Source organism: Anthonomus grandis, chromosome 22 (genome assembly GCF_022605725.1).
Source record: "Anthonomus grandis grandis chromosome 22, icAntGran1.3, whole genome shotgun sequence".
In the NCBI taxonomy this organism is placed as follows: domain Eukaryota; kingdom Metazoa; phylum Arthropoda; class Insecta; order Coleoptera; family Curculionidae; genus Anthonomus; species Anthonomus grandis.
In genome coordinates this window covers 22,343,205-22,368,244 of record NC_065567.1, presented here as the reverse complement: position 1 = coordinate 22,368,244, position 25,040 = coordinate 22,343,205, and the positions used below count along the sequence as shown (strand labels likewise).

At 31.0% G+C, this 25,040-nt stretch overlaps 1 protein-coding gene across 1 annotated transcript in view; it reads right to left on the bottom strand.

Annotated features, from left to right (window-relative positions):
* LOC126748168 (tyrosine-protein phosphatase 99A-like) overlaps window positions 1-25,040 on the bottom strand; it is a 286,407-nt gene that overhangs the window by 14,043 nt on the left and 247,324 nt on the right. Inside the window, exons 8-12 of the mRNA XM_050457205.1 lie at window positions 13,355-13,506; window positions 10,453-10,873; window positions 7,412-7,710; window positions 7,110-7,354; window positions 1,979-2,207 (exon numbers count right to left, since the gene is read on the bottom strand). Coding sequence (XP_050313162.1) covers window positions 1,979-2,207; window positions 7,110-7,354; window positions 7,412-7,710; window positions 10,453-10,873; window positions 13,355-13,506 — 1,346 coding nt within the window. The remainder of the gene's footprint in view (window positions 1-1,978; window positions 2,208-7,109; window positions 7,355-7,411; window positions 7,711-10,452; window positions 10,874-13,354; window positions 13,507-25,040) is intronic.

Here is a 25,040-nt window from a genome sequence, read left to right as displayed (position 1 = left end):
CACCAAGATCACCGGATCTAACCCTATTTGATTTTTTCTTATGGGGCTATTTGAAGTCCAAGGTTTATATGAATAGACCAAATAATGTTGATGAGGCAAAGAATTCGACAAGAAATTAGACTAATAGATCCGCAAGTGATTGAAAATGTGCAATTGGAAATTATTTACCGACTTCAAAATAGCCCTGAAGTAAATGGACAACAAATTGAACATAAGTTGCACTGTAATGGGAAAAATTTTATTTTTTTAATGTCGTATGTTTTATTAGTCTATTACATCAAATTTGACAAACCGCTGACTTTAGGCATGTAGTATGCCTTACAAAAAGTATTTAGAATATATTGTAAAATTGTACAATGTTATGATATACAAGCCGTTAAAAAGCATTTAAAAAAATTAATGTTGACGCCATAGTTTCTACTTGAGGTACCCTGTATAGAAAATTTTTATTGCAAATAACGCGCAAGTGACAATACTAATCGATGTATTTAAAAAAATTAAAAAAATACTTTCAGTATTTAATAATTTCTGTTTAAAAAAAAAAAAAAAAAGATCGCAGATTGTTATATACGTATATACAATTTTTATTGATGTTTCTTATTTTGCGTTAATGGTATTAATGTTCCTGGTCGTTGTTATCTGTATAATGGAGGCTGTTAAGTTAAGTTTTACGAAAACCTCTAAATTTTTTATATTAGCCTTGATAAAGACGAAAAATATATATCGTCGACAGGTCGGCCAATTAAAAACTTGAGGTTTGATTTGTTGTCCCTAATCCCGCTACCTATATTTTCACCATAAAACCTAATTGAGGGACACTATACTCTGTCAACATGCACAAAAAAAATACCTGAATTTTAAATGAATTTGTTCCTTTCATTCTGACTGCACGGTATATATTTCCTTTAATAAAACCAAGCTTTGGGCAATTTAATTAAGAGATATTTGCCTCACCCATTCACCCTTATGTCCCTCCTAAATATTAAATGTTTTAATAGATATTAGGTTTAAGCTCCAACAAGGCAGTGGTAAAATTAAAACAAAAAAATGCTCCATTTTAATAAATGATATAAAATATTTCCTCGCAGTATGAAATAAATGAGTCATCGTGTCGTGTATGATATAGTGTGTCCAAAGTTATTATCAAATTTCTTTTACTAAAGCTAAAACCTAGTGCTTACCAACTGTTCTCAACTAAATAATGAGTAATAACCGACCGACGAGAAACAACAAACCTATTATGAAATTTGATAATAACTCTTAGAAGCGTAATTCTATACCAATATACAGGGTGGTATATACGCGATTTTAAATAATATGTAGCTATTTTTTTTATACAGATAAAGATTGAACAGCCCACCGTGTATATTCATGAGCAATGAAAACGAAAAGATATGTACAGAAGCAAAGCTCCAATTTTTCAAATAAAAAAGGAATTTCTAAAAAAAGTTTGACTTGACTAGTTAGTGCCAAGCTGACAAAATGTGTGTATCCATGTAAATGCGGTGAGTTTTGCAAAACTAATTAATACAAAAATTAACATTATAACATCATCCTGTGTTTTGTGTGCCTGTTTTATATATTCATGTGGCATATAATACTATACTAGTAAAAAAATCTAAGCTAAGTCGAAATATTGGAAACAAACAAAAAAACAAAATTGTCACTTGTGCTGTGTATGTAGTACGTACCCATGAACTTAAACACGGTGTTTTCCTCACCAAAACTATAGTCTAAATAATATGCAGGATATTCTATAGGTTTTTTTGTATAAATCAAAAATATATCATACCGAAAATATATAAATTCATTTTGTCAGTCTTTTCGTTTTCATCTTAATATGTTTTATATGTATTTTAGAACACTGTGCTATATTCTTTTTTTTTTAACAGAGCCCAATAGATAGAAGAAAGAACATTTATTAATATGAAATAATTTTGGAAAATTAAATTAGAATTCTAGAATCATAGATTTAAACGGGCGTGGCTTTGACGCTTTCTTTCAAACAGATATTATTAGCGTCATGATTGATTCGAACTTCATTGAGCTCAGTTTGGGGCTGTTCATCTTTATCAACGTCAATTTCATCAACTTTTTCAATAATTTCATCAGTGATTTCGTAATTATCTTCCGCAGAAGACCCTGTATACTGTTTAGTACTACGTTCGGCGGTTGTATTGTTGTTGTTTCGGTTTCGGCAGCGAGTCCTGTCATTAGAAAAAACATTTGCTGTTAGCTGCATTTTCGAAAGAGCGCTGGCGGGTACAAAAAAAAGGACGGATTAAACAGCTGTTTTAATCGACTGTAAATACTAAAGGCAGCTCAACTTCGAGATCAAAGAACTTTTTTTCTAAAAGCCGATCCTAAATCGATGGCTCTCGGCCAACAAATGAAACCAATACCTTTTAACTCGCAATTTCGACGTACAGGCAGCTTGGGTTTGATCTACTTCTTAACGGTTAAAAGCCAATTGCTATTTAACCATGGTTTTGTCTATCAAATAATTTGTATATTGTTAACATTTTAAGAACCTTTGTTTGTCAAACACACATACATTTTTAGAAGCTTTGAAAGTTTTAGATTTTGATGTGTAAACTAGATAAAAAGGAGTTTCTAAAGTCCATTAATAAACCAAGTCATAATTTCATGACTTCTGAAAAATGCAAATTCCCATTCTAAATCAGTCTTTAAATAGATTTACACTTGCGTGACAATAAAAATAGAGAATCTACTAGGCAGTCTAGATTGCCAATATGTTAAATAAATTATAAAAACCAGTTATATCATATAATTCCGAAAGGAATGTTAAATATCCATAACTCATGGTGGGACGATCGTCTCTTGCTTTACAAAGAAAATAGCTCACATCATAAAATTAACAGATTCAAACAAAAAATTCCAATTAAAGCCAGCTAATAAGCGAACATTCTACAAGGAAGAAAAAACAGAAACACATAAAAAATTTAGTTTTAGTACAACTGTTTAATACCATCCTTTTCCCACCAGTGCATCTTACTTCAAACCAGTAAACCGAACTATAACTACTTATTAAATAAAAGCTAAAAATATGTTACTTTTGGGCACACTATAATAAATAAAACCACTAAAATGAAGCAGTGACATTTTTAAATAAAATCCTGTTTTTTTATGAAAGACAACCACAAAATATGTGCTCTAAGAAGGTATCATTCATACCATTAAACACCACCTAGGCAACAATAATAAAAGAACCAACGTATCGAAACCATGGGAGGTAATTTAAATGGAATTTTAGGCCCAGACCACATAATCTTTTTAGCAGAATATCTAAACATAAATAAAACATAATGGCATACCTAATTGACGTTTTATCAGGAGAAGTATTTAAAAACAAACGAACGGAGATAAATAAACACTACTAAAAGCTCGTAAGTGGTCAACTCTTTCTCAATTAGTCGGTATTAGTCATCGTAGAAAAATCATAGGGGATTTAATTGCTGTATATTTATAATAACCGCTTCATGCTCATTGAAAATATTACTAGAGGTCAGGTCACGGAATAATTATAATAAAAAATATTAATATTAAGAGGCGGCATTGCGTTTTAATAATAAGTTGAAACTAAGGTGTAGGAAAATTAACATAATATGTAAGATAAAAACTAAAACGGATATTTTACCTTTACCACATTTACCAATGAAAACACCGCAATGAATTACATTATGTTGGCATTCAGCCTTAAAAACGACCGTTACGCTAACAAGATCAAGACCAATGTTAATCATACAGGAAAGAAATTTGTGCTAAGGATTTTTTAATTTTTCTAGCATTTTTGAAATAATCTCAACTACCTTAATTTTTCACTTAATTAAATTGAAGTTCCTTATATAGATTCTAGTGAATATGAATACTATAATTTTAAATTAATTAATTTCTATCTTGCTAATATTGATTGAAATTTGATGCTAAGCACACATTGCAGATGTGAAGCTAAATTGTAACATTCCTAACTTTGATATTGAGAGCAAAATCGGTCTTAACAACTGTGATATTACTATGACTGATGTTTTTAATTCAAATTTGGAACTAGGTCTCAATAGCCTACCTGTATTCTTTTTTTTAAATCGTCAATGTGTTTTATCTACTGTGTTATTTAAACTTTCATTAAATTCTTGTAGGAACCTATCCTGACTTTCGGAAACTGTCATTTGTAACATCTGTCTTTAAAAATGGTGATAAGCATGATATTCAAAATCACCATCCAATTTCAAAAATGTCCATAGTAACAAAATTGTAGATAACCCAATTTCAATGAAAATCTCACCTATTTTCTATAATGCTCTATCAAGTGCTCAACATGGTTTTATTAACGGTGGCTCTACTAGTATCAACTTGTTGTTATATGTTGAATTCTTGTCTGGTGCTTTGAAAAACCGGCAAAAAATTGATGACTTACACAGATTTTTCAAAGACATTTGACAGGGTTCAACACAATCTTCTTATTAATAAATTTCAGTCATTTGGAGTTCATGGCACTTTGCTCCTTTTTTTTTAACAAAAATTCTATAGAGAAAAAACGCCCTCCAAAGTTCGGTCGACTGTAGTGTTCCACGGGGACCTCATTTAGCTATTTTATTGTTTAATTTATTGATTAATGAACTAACAAAAAAAATACTGTGAATGTCTTCTGTACGCGGATAATTGGATAATTTAAAACCTTTGATAAATATTAATGAATTTGATGATTGCTTAAAATTGCAATGATTTAGATATATTTTCTGAATGGAGTTCGGCCATCGGATTGACTTTAAATGTAGAAAAAATTAAAATTTTGAGAGTTTCCAAAAAGAAATATAATTATCTATTTGACTATTGCATTAATAAAAATATCTTGGGTAAAGGTAATTAAATTAAAAATCGGGTGTATATATTGGTAGTGGTCTTAGGTTTGATTACCATATAAATTCTATTAGGAGTAAAGCTATGAAGCTATTGGGTTTTATTAACGAACTTTAAAGGATTTTAATGACATTTAATGTTTTAGAGCTCTTTATTGGACAAAATTCAAAGCAAACTCCTTAGACATTGATTACAATTATATGGAAAATATCTTAAATCTAAATTCTTTGAAAAATTGTCGTGTAGTACTTCCACTTTATACTACATTGTTAACAATGTATTTAATTGTTCTGAATTGTTAGATATCATCACTCTTAATGTCCCTCAAAGACTCATTCAAAATCCAAAATTGTTCTCAATTAAATTCACAAAACAAATAATGGTATAAATATTCCAATTAACTAGACTAGCCAATAAAAATAATCAGTAAAAATATCGACTTTTTTTTGTACACCTTTCAGAATATTTCATAACTCACTTTGTCAAATGCCTTTATTACAGCATTATAGTTTAAATATTTTATTTTCTGTTTATGCTCTTTAACTTTTTTTTACATGTACAAAAATTATGTAACCGAAATTTGGAAACCAGTAATTAATAAAACCATTATTATTATCCAATTTAAAATATTAAAGTTACATATACACACCCTGTAAACAAAAACACATACATTGCCATACAAGCATATTCGTTTAATAATTTAAATAACAAATCAGGCAAGCATTCCAAAAGTTACTACAATAAATAATTTTATTATTAAAATAACAAGAAACCTTTTATGAAACATGGAAATTACCCGTAAATTAAACAAGGTTAATAGCAACTTAACAGTCTAGCAATAGTCTAGAACACTTTATATCTGTTCCCATACAATGTTACTTTAACGACTTCAACGAAAATGTCGAGGATGTTTAAATAACAATTAAAACCTTGTATGTAATTTTGAAATGAGTTACAGGTAGCACTTTTTAACGCCTAGTGGTCACCACGCCCGGTCAAATGTGAGAACACCATTGTTTTGGTTCTTTGCCTTTGTCATGATAGTATCTAATATTAAACAATAAGTTTCCCCTTTATTTTACCTCCTGTACTGATGCATTAACCATGTAATTATCATTAATGTTCAACGGAGTGAAAACAACTTTTTCTATTATTTTGGATTTGGTATTTTAATGAGGCACTAAGTATATGGGTTTAGGGTGTTAATAACTGAGTCGCGTATATTGGAATCCCATTAAAAGAAATAATTAATGTGTATAAATTACAAAAGGAAGTTATTTGAGATATTTCATACCTTAACTGGGTTTATTACATTATTAATTTAAATTTTAAAATAGCCACAGCTATACTAAATTTGCAAAAAGAATCAGCAGAGTGCATGGTCTATGAAATATTCATTCTAATGTACTAAATTAATGTGTGTATATGCTACAGTAGTTTCAATCTGAGCTATAATTTACCTTTTCCCTGCATTATAATTTGTCTTTGTCAAGCAGCCTTTTTCACTTAAACTAGGGCATATAACAAACTTTCTTGACCGTTGAAACAATGAACAAAACGAATTTCCAGTTTCTATACAGCGCATATTGGAAAACTACACTAAACAATTGAAACATCTGTTAAATCGTTGCCGGATTTATTAAGCTGATGTCTATCGTGTTTAAAGATAACATCATTTAGTAGTAAAATATGTATTTATATTGCTGCGGAATATATACCCTATTTATTGTTGTAAGATAAACATGCTATTAAAATAGAGAAAACTGAATGAGATCAGTCAATGAAACATTCCTAAGGAATTTTTAATTATATTTTCTCATTTTAATGAGTAATACTACAGTTCCACTGGGAAATTAGTATGTTAACAATGGCAATAATAATTTAATCAATAATGGCTTTGTTCTTTCCAAATAATAGGCATTTATGGCTGCTGATACCAAACACATTAGCTTTTGTGCTGAAAATACAATAAAATCCATTAGTACTACACTAATGATTATTTTCACAAAAATTTTCTGCATTTTAAAGATCCTGTGGTCTAGGCAAATATGGTCACTTAGGAAGTGAATAAATGAGCTGTATTTTCTGTTTCATACTTTTGAAGCAGAAGAAAGTATTTTACAAAAGCTATAGAAAATAGAATACATTTTTGTCCTCATGGTTCCGATTCACATAAGCATAGCAACAAAAAATTGACACAGAACCATTAAAAAATATATAAAAAAACTTACCTCCAAAAGTAATACCCAAAGCATGTAAGGAAAATTACTCCAGCAGCACATGAAAGGCCTGCTAGTACCCCTGCCCACAGTTCTTGAAATGGAGGAACTTCAACATGACAGTCTTTGGTAAGTTGAACATTTTTTAAGTAAGTCCTGTCTCCTTCCACCAAAGAGTTGGTTCTCCTGCTTCTGGCAATAGCATACATCTGAACCAGATATTCTTTATCTGGCTCAAGATCTTCAATGACATAAACCTGAAAAAAATTAAAAACGGATAGAACACAGAAAAAACACAAGTAGAAAGTTAATACCTCTGGAGCTCCCATAAGCCTTGCAGGGTTTCTATCAGCTGAGAGTTGAATAGGGTCCCTCGGATAAGGAGAGCCATCTCCTTGGAAAAGTTCAATGACATATCTCTCCACAATATCAGCATATTTCTTAGGTTTTCTGAATGCGACCAAGATGGAGTTGTTAAATTCACAAGAGACATTAACAAAAATTGGAGGACTGGGACCTCGGATATCTGTAACCACATCAACATGCTCAGAGAGGTTGCCCTCTTGTGATGCAGAGAATGCTTTTACTGCTATCGTGTATTCAGTGTCTGGTACTGCAAAAATATAAGTCATCATTAATATGAAGTCATGTTTAAAATGTACAAATTTCTTCAATTATGTTATTTTGTGTTAAATAATGTACAAAAAAATATGCTGATTTTTAGTGATGCTGACTCATAGGATGGTTTATAAATTTTTAAGTAATTTACAATGATTACAATCATTACTTATATTTACAATCATTACAGATAGTCTGGTCACCTGAATATAATCAACATATTGAGGACACTGAGACTCCTCAAGTAAACCCAAAGAAAGACTTACTTAAATTGTTTAATATGTAATCCCTTTTAATCAACAGAAAATATTTCTCACAAGTGTTTTATTATAAGTTACTGAACAATCAACTGGACTGTCCCGAGATATTACACAAAATTAAGTTTCTTTTTATATTATGTGCACTACAAATAAAAATATTAGCAGAAGTTTTGATATTTTGAACACCTCCATTATAAAAAATTAACAAGCACCTATTGTGGATCTTTACTCGTCATACTCCTATGTTAATTACTGTTGACTATTCCAATAAATTACCTTATAATGCATATATTCATAAATATTGTTAGCTTTTTTTATAAGTGAATTATTGTTAGTTGATTAATACCTATTTTAGCACTTAAGATTTGTTCTTTGGCTTCATAATTGGGGATTTCCTTTTAAACAATAATATAGAGTAATAAATAAATAAAAAAATGAATTTAACAATATCTGGTTCATAAAAATAGGTATCTACCAACTTTTAGTTTGGTATCTGTTATAATAAAATTGAAGGTGTCGAAGAAAGTGAATTTAAAACTAATATTTATGTCTCTGAGTTCTTTAATGGGGTAAAATCTTACAACAAAATCATTGATTTGCATCATTATTCACAACATCCAAATCTTCTTAATAATATCATTTATTATGTAATGAAATGAAAAAGTACAAATTATTACATAAAAGGTAAACATTGACAAAGATGTTCTTCCATGTTACCCAAGAGATAACAAAACAAACATTAAAGAAGAAGAAAGAAAGATTTATTGTTTCAACACACAATATTGTTATAAGCACAAACTAGGTAAAGGTTACACTAAATAAAACAAAAGCACAAATTTTTACAAAAAATACAAGGTTTAAAAGTAAAAAATGTATAATAAAATATAAAAATTAAAAAGTCAAAGCTCAAAATTATCCTCTAAATACTCTGACAATCTTTAGTAAGCCTTCCCAGCACCAAGGGCTCTCATTCCTTTAATTTTATTTTTTTGAATTAAGATGGTTAGAAAATTTTAAACTGAAATAAATTGAGGAATTCTTTGTTAAGATTGAGTGGGGTATAAATAAGGGTACAATATGAGAACTTCTTGTAAAATTAGGGTTATTAGCAGCTATGACTGAATTAAATTTAGACGGGATCAAACAACAGGTTTCTACAATAAACAAGGATGGCATTGTTAATATTTTTAAAGAGTGAAAAAATGGTTTGCAAGATTGAAAACGATTTAACCCACACAGTGCATTAAATCTAAGCACTCTTTTTTGGAGAATCATTTCATGTAGAATCTCTGAGTAAAGGTTTTTCAACCGATATCAATTTTGTTCAACACACTTGCAAAAAACCATTTTACACCATCACCAGTGCAGTATGGCGCTCCCTCTATTGGCCACAGTAAAAAGATGCCCATTTTCAAGTTTCTCATACCAGAAAACCTCTAGGTACTAATTTCCAAAATGGTATGTCCCAAAATGTTAAATAAATTCAATTTTTACTTTTTAAATTTAACACCCTATTACTAAGAAAAGATGCAACTTTGGACTAAGATAGGTTGCTCTAAATCAGCTTGTTTTGAGGAATATATCCTATGATTTTGCACAGACCTTTTAGAGACACCCTGTTGTATATTTCTATAATTACAATGTAAATGGACTCCATTGATAAATAAACAAATAACTAATGTGTTGGCAAAATATGTATTTAAATAGGATTAGGAATTTGAGTTTAAGATATAAAGGTTAATTTTTTCAAGACATGACATTCAAATATTAAGCAATCATCAAAAGGAAAGCCTCGAATTTCTAGTTTATTCCACAGATAAAATAATTTCTCAATTTATATGAAGGCGGGCAAAATTAAAGAGATAAAATTTGGCTTTAATGGACTCAGATTCAATAATCAAGTGAACACTCCAAGCCATGCCTAGATGACCAATCTGAAATAGCTGCCAATTCTCTATTCACCTTGTTCTTAACCGTTTTAAAAGTATTTAAATTGGCATACAAAAGATCTACCATGCACTTTCCCTATTTTATAGATACAATCTATTTATCCCAGGAAATTATTATTGGTTCTAACTAACGCTAGAAAAAAGCTTTTGCTCAAAATTATATAAAAGCTTTTTCTGATCACACCTTGGTCACCACTATGGTTTTTGAGGAAATTTTACTTAAAAAATTCTAAAATGCATCATTTTGAATGCTTGAAACCATTCCAAGCTTTTGCACACATCTTGGAAGGGTGCCAAGCAATAAAACCCATTTAAAACCAAAATAATGTAGCACTGCACTGTTGTAAGGGCATATTTCCATTATTTTAAATGAAATTGTATTATGTTACATAAATTCACAACTATATTATTAAGACAATAATGGGTTGATTGTTTTATAGATAGTATATTGAGGACAGTACCTTAGATTTACAATTACCTACATTACTTTACTTGGGAGGTAATAAATAAATAAAGAAAATAACTTACTTAGGTTATCCAATTTGTAGACTTTGTGTGGTTCCTCAGGTTCATTCCGATCAGTCTTTTGGTCAGTGAAGTTATTATAGTGAAAATATATGCGATATCCCTGCAGTTTGGAGTTGGGATGCTCTGGCATATCAAATTGAAAAACGATGGTAGTGGCCGTATAGTTCACTAGCTCAATATTCCTGGGGGCACTGGGGGCTGAAACATCAATAGTGGATGTGTCATTGCCCTGAGAAACTTTGGCAGTTGTTGAAATTTCAGTAGTAACACTCGGGGTCGTTGTACCGTTTAAACTTTGAATAGTGGTCGATTCTTGGGCCAAAACGGCGCCCCAAAAAATAGCCCCAACATAAACAAAAGCATGGCCCATCCTAGAGGATTCATCGGCCGATATTATCCGGTTTAATGCGGCATATTCGTCCTACGGAATAGCTAAAACCGATCTCGCATGTTTTCTTATTTACGCGTCCGGTGATTTTACTTAAAATATCTTGTTTTAGTTGGTAAAAATCGGAGAAATAACAGTAAAGTGTTTATCGCGTTGAACACCACCCAACTCCGACTGCATGCAGTGGGAGAGGGATTAGAGGGGCGAAGCGGGGCTGGAGAGCCGCGATTTGCTTGACAGCAGTCTGTTCGGCGATAGTAACGTTGCCAAACTTTGCAGAATATCTTAAAATCTTTAAATAAACAGGTCCGGTCTCATGTTAAATTGTATTCTAAGAAAATAAACATTTTTCTAGTTGATCAATATCAACATATTATAAAGCGTCAAGTTTTACTTTTTTTAAATCAGAAGTCACCTTCTCAATCATCCTGTCAGTTTGCATAATGACTTATGAGATTAATGCAGAGCAAGCTTTCAGCACGGTATATTCAAAAAATATATTGTCAAAGATTTAAACAAAATGTATTTTTTTTTTATAAAGCCTAAGGGCATGTTTTTTTACCATGATTAACAGTTATATACCATGATATACTCCTATCTGGTCAGTGGCTACGTTTACAACTATCAACTGGCCTCGCAATGTAGGAATTAGGCGCTTTATATTTGATAAACACAGAGAATTTTTAAATATAGAATCGTTTTTTTAAGTAATAACATAACGGGGCAACAAAATCGGTTGAATAAAAACAAAACTACGGGTACAAAACAATATCATCAAAAAACATTTCAGAATCTCACGATTTAATATCAGAATGTGGGTGGAATGAGGACAAAACTTTTCGATTTCTCCCAGGCTTTATTATCATGTACCTATGATATTGTAATGTCGAGTGAAACTTGGTTGAATAAGGACTTTGAGGATGCGGAAATTGGACCATTAAACTTTAATATATACAGAGTTGATAGAGGGCCAGAGACTGGTAAAAAACGTGGAGGCGGCGTCTTAATTGCGGTAGCAAAAAACTTGCAATCAAAATTAATAGAAATTATTGAAAATAATGTTGAACAGGTTTTTGTTAAGTAAAAATTAATAAGACAATAGTTATTTTAGGCTGTGTATATATTCCTCCCCAATCTAAATTAGAAGTTTATCAATCTCATTGCAATACAATGGATAGTTTATTTAGTAAATATTTTGATATTGATAATTGTAGGATTGTTGTGACAGGAGATTACAACATTCCTGAAGTTTCATGGAAAAATGAAGTAACAGGTATTAGTGTACAGTGCAATGCTACTTCACCAGCAAATAGTTTATCTAACTGTTTTAATTTTCTTAACATGTATAATCTTAACTTTGTAGTAAACAGTAGGAATACTCTTTTAGATTTAGTTTTTTCGGATATAAAAGATATAGATGTGTCAGAAGCTATTGGCACATTACTGCCAAATAGTATTCATCATACTGCCATAACTTTTGGAGTTCCTATTAATTGTGATAATATATCCAGTAACTATGAAGAGTATTTTTATGACTATAATAATTGTGTATGACTATAACTATTTTCCATTAAATGATTTTTTTGCAAACTTAAAAGTAAATGATTATGTGTCATTATTTTACGACATTTTATTTCAGGGTATTCAGCATTTTGTACCTTTTAAAAAATTTAAAACCTCATCCTTTCCAAAGTGGTTTAGCGGTGAACTACATAGGATGGTCATAGAAAAAAAGAAAACCCATAAATTGTACATGGAGTCAGGTAAAATTTATGATTATGAAACATTTGTAACACTTAGAAGAAAGTGCAAAGAACTTACAAAAAATTGCTATGATGCTTTTATAAATAATATAGAGCACAATATTAATGATAATCCTCAATTCAATTCATTAATGAAAAAAGAAAGCATTTTATGTTGCCTCAAACAGTTAAATTTAATGGCATTAATAGTCATAATAATCAGGAACTTGTAAATCTATTTTCTGACTTTTTTTCTAGTGTATATAAAATGCCGGTAAAAGATCATTCCAATAATTATGTTTTTTAAAATTGTATAAATGTAAATTATTATCATTTTAGTTTAATTGATATAATAGATGGAATAAATTCAATGCCATTTAAACTAAGTATTGGGCCAGATGGAATACCATGTTACTTTTTAAAGAAATGTGTTTACACTTTGGCTATTCCTCTAGCAATGATTTTTAACAAATCAATAAAATCAGGAATTTTTCCAGATTTCTGGAAGGTGAGCAATATAAAACCCATATTTAAATCAGGGAATAGATCGGCTGTTGATACTTATAGGGGAGTCTGCATTCAGTGTGAAATACCTAAACTGTTTGACTCCCTTGTTGCTAAAAAACTGTACAGTGATTGTCGTGGTATACTTAATAGTGAGCAACATGGTTTCATAAAAAATAGATCTACCAATACAAATCTTTTAATGTGCCTACATAAATTTTATTTTAAGCAATATGGAGCAAGGGTGTCAAGTCGACTCTGTTTATACTGACTTTTCCAAGGCCTTTGATAGAGTGGACCATAATTTCTTGGTTGCAAAGTTAAGGGCCTTGGGAATTAGCGGTAGGGTAGCTGATTGGTTAAATAGTTTTCTAACTGATAGAATGCAGAGAGTCAAATATGGTAGTTCGGTGTCTAGACCTATAATTGTTTCATCAGGGGTACCTCAAGGGTCACACTGCGGTCCCCTTCTGTTCAATTTGTTCCTATTAGATTTACCTCAAAATATAAAAAATAGCTCGGTACTAATGTTTGCAGATGATGTAAAGATATTTCGGCCTATTAAAACAATGACTGATGTTAAGCTTCTTCAGGAAGACATTGGTAATTTTTATGGCTGGTGTCAAGCAAATCATATGGACCTTAACGTAAAAAATGCTATCAAATATCATTTTCAAGAGTAAAAAGTCCTATTTCTTACAATTATTCCATCAACCATACTAACTTAAAGGTTACTGATGAAATGAAGGACCTTGGTGTTGTATTGGACAGCAAATTATCATTTGATATTCATATATCGGGTATTATCTCTCGGGCTCATAGAATGTTAGGTTTCATCATACGGTCTAGTAAGGACTTTTCAATTTTTACGATAAAGAAACTATATTGCTCGCTAGTTAGAAGTGTTCTGGAGTATTGCTCACCTATCGGGAACCCTTGTTATGTAACACATGTAACTGCAATTGAGCGAGTGCAGAATTTCTTCATTATATTGGTTACAGGTGTGGTTATATCAGAGATGATTATTCTTATAGTGAATTAAGATCGCTACTTAATATTGATACTTTGGAAGGGAGGAGACTAAATCTTGAAATTCGTTTACAAGATTATTAATGTTGTAATTGATTGTCCAAATCTTTTAAATCTAGTATGTCTGAATGTACCTATAAGAAGGAATCGGCATACTAATGTTTTTTATGTTCCTTACCATTCTACAAATTATGGCAAAAATAACCCTATTACAAGAATGTTAAATAATGCAAACTCTATGCAACAATCTGTAGATTTTTTTGGAACTTCAGAGGGAAGATTTAGAGAATCTTTAAGGCATATATTGTGATATATACTTTCATTTTTTTTTGTATAGCAATTTATATCTATACTGTATTTAGTAATTAGTTCTATTTATTGTAAAATGGCAAGTCCGTAAATAAATAAATTAAAAATGAGGTCACGGGGACTATTTTTTCGGTGTAAATGACAGCGCACTAAAATTTAGTACGCGAATTTGATGCTTCCCAAACAGGGTAGATTACATCATAGATAAGGGATTATATAAAGTTGGATTACATTTATTTTTTTTCGGTGTATACGACATACGATCTATTTTGAAGTACCAAAATGACAGGTTTGACATTTTATTGGATGTTAGCTTACGAGGTTTTTATTTTTGTACATAAAAATAAAGAAGGAGAAGAGAACACGAACTTAATAAATACACCTGAACTGCTAATGCATATGGCCACCATACCCAAAAATGACCGCTGCCTAGTGGCCGCCATTTTTATAGTGGTTGTGTCCTTTTGATGTTGGTCACTCTGAACATTTTCAGTGTGGCCAACAAAAAATATATTAAATGACGTTTGACCTGTGACCCTTCATGAACTAAATTAATTTTTTTCATTGACATTGTTTTTAAACCATCATTTGAATTCTAAATTCACGACTCGACACGATCACTCGATGTGACTGATTCTAAATAACATTTTCAATTGCGAGTATAATAGCGGATTGCCTAGTTTTTGGCGAATCGTAAACGACACGCTTAAGTATATCGTCTGCATCAGGCGATATAGCTTCCTCCTTATTTAATACATAGATAAGGTATCAGCATCCTTATTTAAAATTTTAAACGTATTTGGTTCATTGTTAATCAAAACCGAATTATTGTGAATCTGTCTGTGTTGTTTATCATAGAATAATATATTGAGTTTCTTTTTACTATAATTATAAACCCTTGCTAATTACAAACCTTCATGAAATCATCCATATTTTGATTTTTATAGATGGTTGTACATATTGATGTGGAAACACTTTACATAAAAGGAAAGTAAAAGTCGTGAAGTAAAAATAGGAAGAAAATAAAAGTGTTTTTAACTAAATTTGTTACTTAAACACAAGCAAAAATTTGAATAAAGATAATCATTTTCATGTTATTAGGATTTATAAGATTCAAATTTATCAGAATAATAAAACAAATATGCTAAAGTGCATGCATTTACCCCAAGTTAATTGAAACATTGTCTCATTTTAGGTGAGGATTACTTTCTTTCATAAATTTTAACGAAATTCTTAAAGAAGTACAAGAAAAATCTAGAGAACTAAATGTAACTTTCTATTTTGTTTTTGTAAACATAACCTCCCAAAAACTGTAATTGTTTTGTTTCCCTACAATTGGCACAACTGAAGTTTGTCACAATCACGCAAAATGGCGGCCACTATTTTGTAGTGGTCATTTACTTTTCATTGAGTTGGCAGTCCAAGTATATTTATTAAGTTCCTAAAAGAGAATTCCAAGCTTAAGCCTTAAAAACACATTTATTAGTCTATTTTTATTATTTCTACAATAATTCTTGGTCTTAACTAATAAACTCCAACTGACATTTGATCCTAGAAATAATCTTGCACTAATTTAACCCTCAAAATCAATCCTTGTAAATCCTTGGGACCAGTTTGGAACGTTTAGGTCTTGTCAGTGAAGACCACAAACTTGTAAATATACCTGGACTGCTAATGCAAGTGGTTACCATGGCCAAAAATCGCCGCTGCATGATGGCCACCATTTTTTCTAGTGGTTGTGTCCTTTTGATGTTGATCACTCTGCACATATTCAGTGTTGCCAACAAAGGATATATTAAGTAAATTTAATGAAGTTGACAACGCTGACGACGCTTGACATCTGTCATGAACATATAAAAAGTCATGACTTGTACAGTGTCGTGCACTTTCTTCACTCATAAATAAATAATGAAATTTTATTACATAAAAATAATTGCTTAGAAATTAAGAAAAGTACCTTCATTTTAAAATGCCTTAAAATATGACTTTGCAGGAAGCTTTCTAGAACATTGTCCATGTCCTTTAAGGAGTATAGTCTAATTCGTTAGGTCGCGAAACTATAAATAGAAGTAAACCAGTAAAAAGAAATTTTTGAAACATCTATACCATTTTTTTCTATACCTCTTCCCTGTCTATTACAGTTGAGTTGTGTTTAAAACTTTTACCTGTAGAGCTTCTCTTTCTCTCTGTCTTAAATTATTAATTTCCCTTCTTATAATTTTATTTAAATAATAAAACTTATTTTATTTTTAAATGTATTGGTTAGCTCATTTTTGTTTTGTTATCTAAAGCATTAAGTACATACTTTTTAGATACATCACTTTATGTCGTTCATTCACCAACTGATAATTTTCAATGACATTGTTTTTAAACCACATTCTAAATTAAAACATGTTCCAGAGATCAGAATTGTTGAAATGGGTATAATAAAAACAAAATGATAGCGTTTCAATAATCTTTGTTTTTAGTTTCAAAAATTTAAATGAAGACCATTATTTTATGGTAAGTAGGATTCGTAAGATACAAGTTAATGAGAACAATAAAACACATATAAACTAGTGCAACTATCTTAAATTCTTAATTAAATCTAACTTTCTATTGGGTCTTTGTAAACCTCTCAAAAGCTTCAATTGTTTTGCCTTCCTACAATTGGCATCACTGAAATTTACCAGAGTGACCAATATCGAAAGGACACAATCACGCAAAATGGCGGCCATCTAGTAGTGGTCATTTATTTTTCAATGGATTGGCAGTCTAGGTATATTTATTAATTTCGTGGTGAAGACCTTCAAAGAAATTTCTAACAAAACTACAAATTATCAGGTGAAGTTAGGTCTGGTTAGTTGAAGTTTATATGCGATGGAAAGAGAGGATCTGTTCTGGGGTATCATGCTTTAAAGAACTATTATAATATGTTATAGAGTCGTAGTCCTACAGTAGATTTCGGTAAAATCCAGATATTGCAAATGAAGGTTGAAGGTGTTATATAAAATTGATCGACGTACAAACACTGTGGACCTATATAGGGGTGGCTGTCTAAATTCTGAAAAAAATTGCCTATATTTCAAAAGGGTAAATATATGTTGAAAGTGACAAATAAAATCTAAAAATCTAATATAAGAGTTGTCTTTTCTGAAAATATCCACGAACGATATATTAGGACTTAACATGATATCTACAGGGATAATAAAATTAGGAGTATTGTGAGGGTAAAGATTATATATATAGGGTGTTTACTAAACATGCGGCAAACATTTAAGGGAGTATTCTATGGATATTTTGTCCTTTTATGATTTTTGATAGGACGCTTTGTTTCGAAGATACGGGTCGAAAAAGACTTTCAACCATCCAATTTTGACAGTTTTAAAATTATTAACGTAGCCGAACTAAAAGGATAGCAAACTACACTGGACTTACCAAGTAATAAAAAATCGAACAATTCCGTTTAAAAACATTCAGCTTAACGTAGGCAAAAAAGCTTGAGTTTTTCAATTAGTGTCAATCTATTAAAAAAATGTAGACGTGTATTTTCTGTGTTTAATATTTAAAGTCTTCTTACTCTATCATGGTTATACGAAGATGCTGTGATGGCTGACATGCATTACATTTATGGACTTGCTGATGGCAATTCAGTAGAAGCTAGTCGGTTGTACCGTTAACGATTTCCTAATCGTAATGTGCCTAATAGAAAAACCTTCCAAAGTATGGGACGGGAGCATTGAAGTGATGTGGAGGACCAGGAAGGTCAATAACAGGACAATTTGGAAGATTTTTAGAGAATATTTTTTGCACCCATACCACATACAACGCGTTCAGACACTTCTTCCTGCAGATTTTCTTCCACGTATTACATTCTGTCGATGGATTTTGCATACATTGGTTCAGATCCCTCAACTACGGACTCTTATTCTCTTTAATAAATTCTTTTTTTCACCATGTTTCGGCGGAAGAAAATCCACATGAGGTGCTTAAAGATTGCTGTCAACATCAGTTCTCGTTAAACGTTTGGGTGGGAATTACAGGTGACTTCTAATTGGACTAGTATTTCTGCCAGGCAGACTTACGGCGAGGTATACCGCAACTCTTTGGAACAAACGCTACCTTATTTTCTGTAGGAGGTACCATTGGCTATAAGAAATACAACGTGGTTTATGCACGATGGTGCACCAGCGCATTTTAGAATTTTGACAGTTTTTAACAGTAATATACAAGATCGCTGGATTGGTCGAGGTGGACCTCACGTATCGCCTGCTCGATCTCCAGACTTAATCCCCCTGGATTATTTACCAACGATGATCAGAGAACTTAAATTGTTTAACCAGTTCAAGACTAAACTTGAAATGTTTCTAACTGAAAAGTAATTTTATATTCTTAAGGAATACTTATATAATAATACTGTCATTTCTTTTTTGTATGACTGTTCTCTTAGTTGTAAGAACTATCTATCATAGTTTATATTATTTTATTATCAAATTTTATAAATTTAATTTATAAATTTAACATGTTTGTTCGTTAGTACTTATATAGTGTAACGTTAGTATTTATTATTTTATTAATTTTTTAGTACTTTTCATTTGATTGATGTTAATCTTAACAAAAGACCTCTGTATTAGATTTAACAATTAACGACCCTTGATATAGGAATAAAGGTATAAAAAAAGGAAATATACTATTTGCAAATACATCCCAAAGGTGCGTTGCATTGGCTAAATATTCACCCATCTAAAAATAACGCGTGACATCAGTGAAAAATGAAAATTAGCCCATCGGGTTCAATTTCGGTACTACCAAAAGAGGTCAATATTCTCAACATGAAAATACATTGCAACAGCGGCAAATTCGGCATGGGGACAGCAACGCATACTCGTTTGACCTGACAGTTTATGATCGGATGGCCCATGGCATATCCGGCAATGTTGCCGTTGCTTAAATCCCTCCTATTTGAATACTGTTTCCTTTATAATTGAATAGAAAGTTTATGATGTCGCGCCGCGCCGGCATGTTCTAGATTTTTAATTTATTCACATGGGATGTACGTTATTGGTATTGATGATAAAAATATATAGCATGTAAATCGTTTGGAGTTTTATTTGGGTTTGCATCAGTGGTTCCTTTTTTATGTGAATTTCTTCTCGTAGTGAAGAATCAATGTAATCATTGCCAAATTGGGTAATCACACCTTGATTTAAAAAAAAGATTCTAGTGCGTAGTACACGAATTGGCTGTTCCTGATCCCTTATGCATTTTTTGTGCCCTCTGGTTACTTTGCCCTGAAGAATGCATGCAATAAGCATGATGATGAACTAAATAATCAGCTCAACCTTTCAATAAATAATAATAGTCCTGATCATCCAAGTTTTCTTCGCGTTTTTGCATGCTTTACCAATAATGCCATTAATGATAAAGTCCTGCTTATTATTTAGGTTTGGGGTAGAGGGACCAGCCTATGCATGGATTAACTTGTATCTAAATAATAGATTTGTTGCTGTATCAGGAGTCAGCCAGATATAATATCAGATTGTAGAAGTATGTCCTCTGATGTCCGTCAAGGCAGTGTCCTTGGGGCTCTCTTATTCCTACTATTTATTCATGATTTGCCCCTTTTCTCTGATATTTGCTACATGTCACTCTGCTATTGTCAGTGAACAGATTTTAAATTACATTTGATCGCTTATATATAGGTGTATAAATAATATTTCCAAATGGTGTGAAATAAATGGGCTGTATCTTAACACTAAAAAAACTGCATTTATGCAATTCTATCCTCTTAGAATAAACTCAGATAGAAGCGTTTTATTGAGGGAACAGAAAATAAAAACTGCATAAAAAAACTATGTAATCCTTCGCTTGAGAGATTATTTAAATGAGTCCACCATCAAAATATATTATTACGGTTGTCTAAATTCTGTACTATTTTATGGGCTTCTTACATGGTATAATTCAAGTAATATTAGCAGTATTCAAGTGTTTACTACCCAAAACGGATAATAAAAAAACATATATAGACTTTCTCCAAAACTTCCTGCTAACCTGTCTTTATCCAAGAAAAAATATTGATAGTCTTCCTATTTCATTGAAAACTTTCTACTTCAAACTAGGGCTTTAGGAAACGTAATTGGTCTTGACACTTTTCTTTTAAAGTTTAATTTGGATGCTTAATTTATCTTTGTGTATAAACCAATTTTTTATGTTTAACTTGACTGACAATTCCAACATATTATACATTTATGTAATATCTGTTTTGGAGACATTTATTTCAATTTTTATGCTTTTGATGCTAATAACCAAGGTCAACTTCCATACATACTATTTAGACGAATTGTGCCAAGGCTTGTTAAAAATGCTTGTAATATTCATCTTGTTTGATCTATTTTCAAATCTTTACATAGGTTTCATCTTTATTTGACCCTCTCAATTAAAACAAAAGCTTTCACCTTGAAAATAAAATGCTTTACCCCTTTGAATTTTTAATGCGAGATGAATGAAATGCTTTACGAAGGCAACAAGAAATTCAGGACCTTGTTGTTTATTTACAGGGCAATCTAACGTTTACCAAGCATTGCGATTTTAAAATTAATAAAGCTTTATTAGGTTAATCGAAAAGAAAAATGTTTTTTTTTTGGCATATATTTCTTTATTTTAATTTAAATTTAAAAAAAATTCTTGTAGTCATTGCTGGATTTAGCAAAAATGCCGCCCTAATTTTCCAAACTCGTATGTTTCTATGTTTGTTTTGTAATTTGAAAAATCGTTAACTACACAATTTAAAAGGGGTATTAAAAGCATTTCAGGTGATTGCATTGAAAAATGGTAGGAAAATAATTACATAGTCTAAATTATATTCCTCTAAAGAAAATTTCTGAGTCAAGATTCAGTGCTCGAAAAATAATCCAATATTATTTTATTCAGAACATAAATTCATGAAGACAATGAAAAAACATAATTCAAAGGATTGAGTATTTATATATATTTTTTTTTGAAATTTCGAGAATCAAAAAGTTTTAATGCATCACTTCAAATGCAAACACGTGTGAATTTTAGTGCTGCAAACTGGGGAATCAAGTTGTCACCAAAGCGTCCAAGTAAATCCGACTCAATGCATACAGATCTATTTAAACAAGGCAAACATTGAATAATAAAATTGAATATATTATGATGTGCTACCTTTCAACTTTTGCTTAGTATCGTGGTCAGCGTGAAAGTGAACCATTTGGTTACCGAATAAAAACTCAAGGTCTGAAGTATAAGTTTTCCTCAAATGTTCGGATATTTAAAGAATTTCACTTGAATCAATGTTGCCAGTACTTGTACATGATTTTTTGCACCTTTTCCTTAATTTAGAACCGACGGTGTCGGTGTCGACGTTAAAAGAACACACTCGAAAATTATCACTACCTGACAACTGAACTTCTCCATCTAGTGATTCGTCAGACTGTAACTTTCTTTTTCTTTTTCTAGAAACATCGTCTTGACTCCCTGGAATGTTCAACGTTTTCTCTTCATGAACTTCAATTTGATTACCAGTCCACGATAGTCGCTTAGCATATCAGTTATGCTTTCTGCAATCTTTTGTAAACAGCAATCCATACTATTGGAAGTAAGAAATGCCGAAGGATCAGCATGAATGTTGTTTTGCGTCGCACTAGTTGAATTTGAAGTTCACTAGCGTCTTGTCGTGTAGTCGCATTTTCAGCTACATCTTTCTCAAATAAAATCTCATCAAAGAAGTCTCAATTATTTTGCCATAGTATTATAAACTATTTTTAGTGTATCCTGATACCAACAAAGATTTCAAGACAAGTTTTGTTCCAACTTCAGTTTGTAGAGTTGCCAAGCGATTCGTAGGTGCGGTAAAAAAGTTGTATAAAACTTGAACTGTTTTAAAAAAGGAAGCTGCTTTCATACAACTTTCAACAAATTTCGAATTCTCTCTTGGGACATCGTTCTTGCGGAAATGATACTTTTACTGAAAGAACAAATACGATTTCGTTCAAATGAATATAAGTGAAAATACTGCAAATATGTTTTTTACTTGTTTTACTTAGTACGCACCATAAGTATAATTTTATTACAATTTTCATATGCGTGAAATCTTTATGCTTTAGAGTTTTAGCACATATAATTTTTCAATTACCACATAAATCATCGTAAAAAAATATTTTTCTTATGCATTTATATATACTACAAAATATACGCATTATCTTATGACTGAATACATTCTAAAGCTTGATAGGGAGGGACTTTCCTACCCAAAAAATTGATAAAATGTCCATATTTTTGATTTTTATCTCGTTTTTAAATTATGACGTTATTCAATTTTAAGTATGATTTTATAATATGTACAGACAATTAGCGTAATTTTGTTACGATATTTCGTGATTTTTCTATCTAACATGCAAACAATATCCACACACGTTGGGTTTTAAAGCATTTAGTTGTTCAAATATGGTGCAAATCGGCTCTAAATATTATTTTAAATACGTAATTCTGGTCATTGCAGGTTTTACAATAGTTATTACTTTATTACGATTCCTGGATCTAAAATGGACTTTCATATCTAAATTTTGTTAGAACGTTCATGTTTTGGGTTTCAACCTTGTTCTTATATTACGATGTAAGTCATCTTTAAATGTGATTTTTTTTACGTAATTTTTTGGTATTTACAGACCATGAGCATAAATGTATAACAATTTTCTATGATTGTTACATTTAATGTAATTGTTAGACTATCATACCGGTAAAAAACATTCATATTTTCAGTTTTACCGCATTTAATATTTTAATTATTGCCTAAATAAGCTTTAATTATTTTTATTGCCTAATTGTGGCACTACAGACAACGAGCGTAATTTTATCATGATGTATCACGATTCTTCGAACTGATAGATGTCCGCATATTTATGTGTTTTACTGATTACGTACTATAAGCATAATCTTATTAGAATTTTATATAATTTCTCGAGATTTTCATGTTCTCGCTACATATGGGGCAATTTATTCAATCTCTATATTTTGGGCTCCTACCACATATCATTTTTCAATTACGATGTTAATCGTTGTAAAGCATTATTTTTCTTATGCAGATGTATACACAACAAATGATACGCATCATCATATATGATTCTCGAGGCCAGAAAGAATTTTCATTTTTAAAATATCAATTTTTTGTGTTTCCTCATTACAGATGATGAGCATAATTTTATTACGATTTTTTGTGATTGATTTAAAATGGATTATCATACCCAAATACTTATGCTTCTAAAATTTAATATTTATTATTTAGTATTTTAATTACGCCGTAAATCGGCATTAAATATTATTTTTCTTGCGTAATTGTGGTTTCAAGATCCGATACAAGCGTTGTAAAAATTTTTCCCGCATTTTATGGTTTAAATTTCACTCAAGAAGTCAAATTATGGTTCAAGAAGCACTAAGTGTGAATTCTTTACTGCTTGTAATTATATTTCCTTGCAATTACCAAAAGATATTGAAAATATAGTAATACCGCGACATGACTATTTTTTAAAAATCACGGCAACGTAGCGTGGTAAACCAGTAAATAAAGGCTTGTTGTTTTATTTATAGGGACAATGCGGTACTAGTTAAATTAATAATAACTTATAAGCATACAAATATTAGATACTCCTAAAAGTTTATATTTATGTTGGTTGATCCGAATTTAAATCATACTTTTTTTAAGATGGCACCCACTTGCCATTTTGATCGGTAATAAAAATTTCATTATAATCATTGGTCTTTTATTTTTTGACTTTGGCCATTAAGTCGCTCCAAAAAGTCAGTCGAGAACTTCGAAAACTCAATTTCAAAAGGAATTTAAGCAAGAAATTGTTTTCCGCGTCAGAGCCAAATATAATATTTCGAACCCCCCCTAGACTATGAAAAACTGTTAAAAACTACAAAAAGTTTTCTGTATGGCGCGCCATTGGAACACACGAATAGAAAGACAAAAGAAAGAAGGACGACGATCGATAATCTAAGTTTTGGCGGCGGAATAGAACATAAAATTAGCCCCATTCGAAGCCAAGTTCCGCAGACAAAAGAAAGGTTATTAAAAGTTTTTGAGGAAATAATCAGGTTTTCTTGAAAGGCCCTTTATTGGTTATAGAAAACGGAACATATTCACATACTGGTGTTCCTGACATTTTGTTCCTGAGTCTCATAAAACCCTTTATTTTTCTTCTTCGTTATTAATTTTAAATGTTTGCTCTTTTTTCCCTATTCACCCTTTCTTATTAGAAAGAAATTTAAGAATTTCAGTATTGTGTCCCTTCATTTGGCTCTTGAAAAAGTTTTTCCGTTTTTTTGGATATAACTTGATAAGAAACTATTCTTTTATTAAGTGTATCCCTTACCAAGGAACACCCACTAAATTCTAAAAATATACAAATTATTGAACCTTTCGCTATTTAAATTGCAAAATGACGTAATCTGTAAATCCTTTATGAACTGGAAATGCCAATTCCCTTCAGCCCCTAGAAGTTCATTAAATATACAAGAGAGGGCGTAGAGAGTTGCTTTGACTTTCGCGATTTACTATGGAATGAATGATGAATTGAAAATTGTTGCTCTAAATAATTACATTTAATTTAAAATAT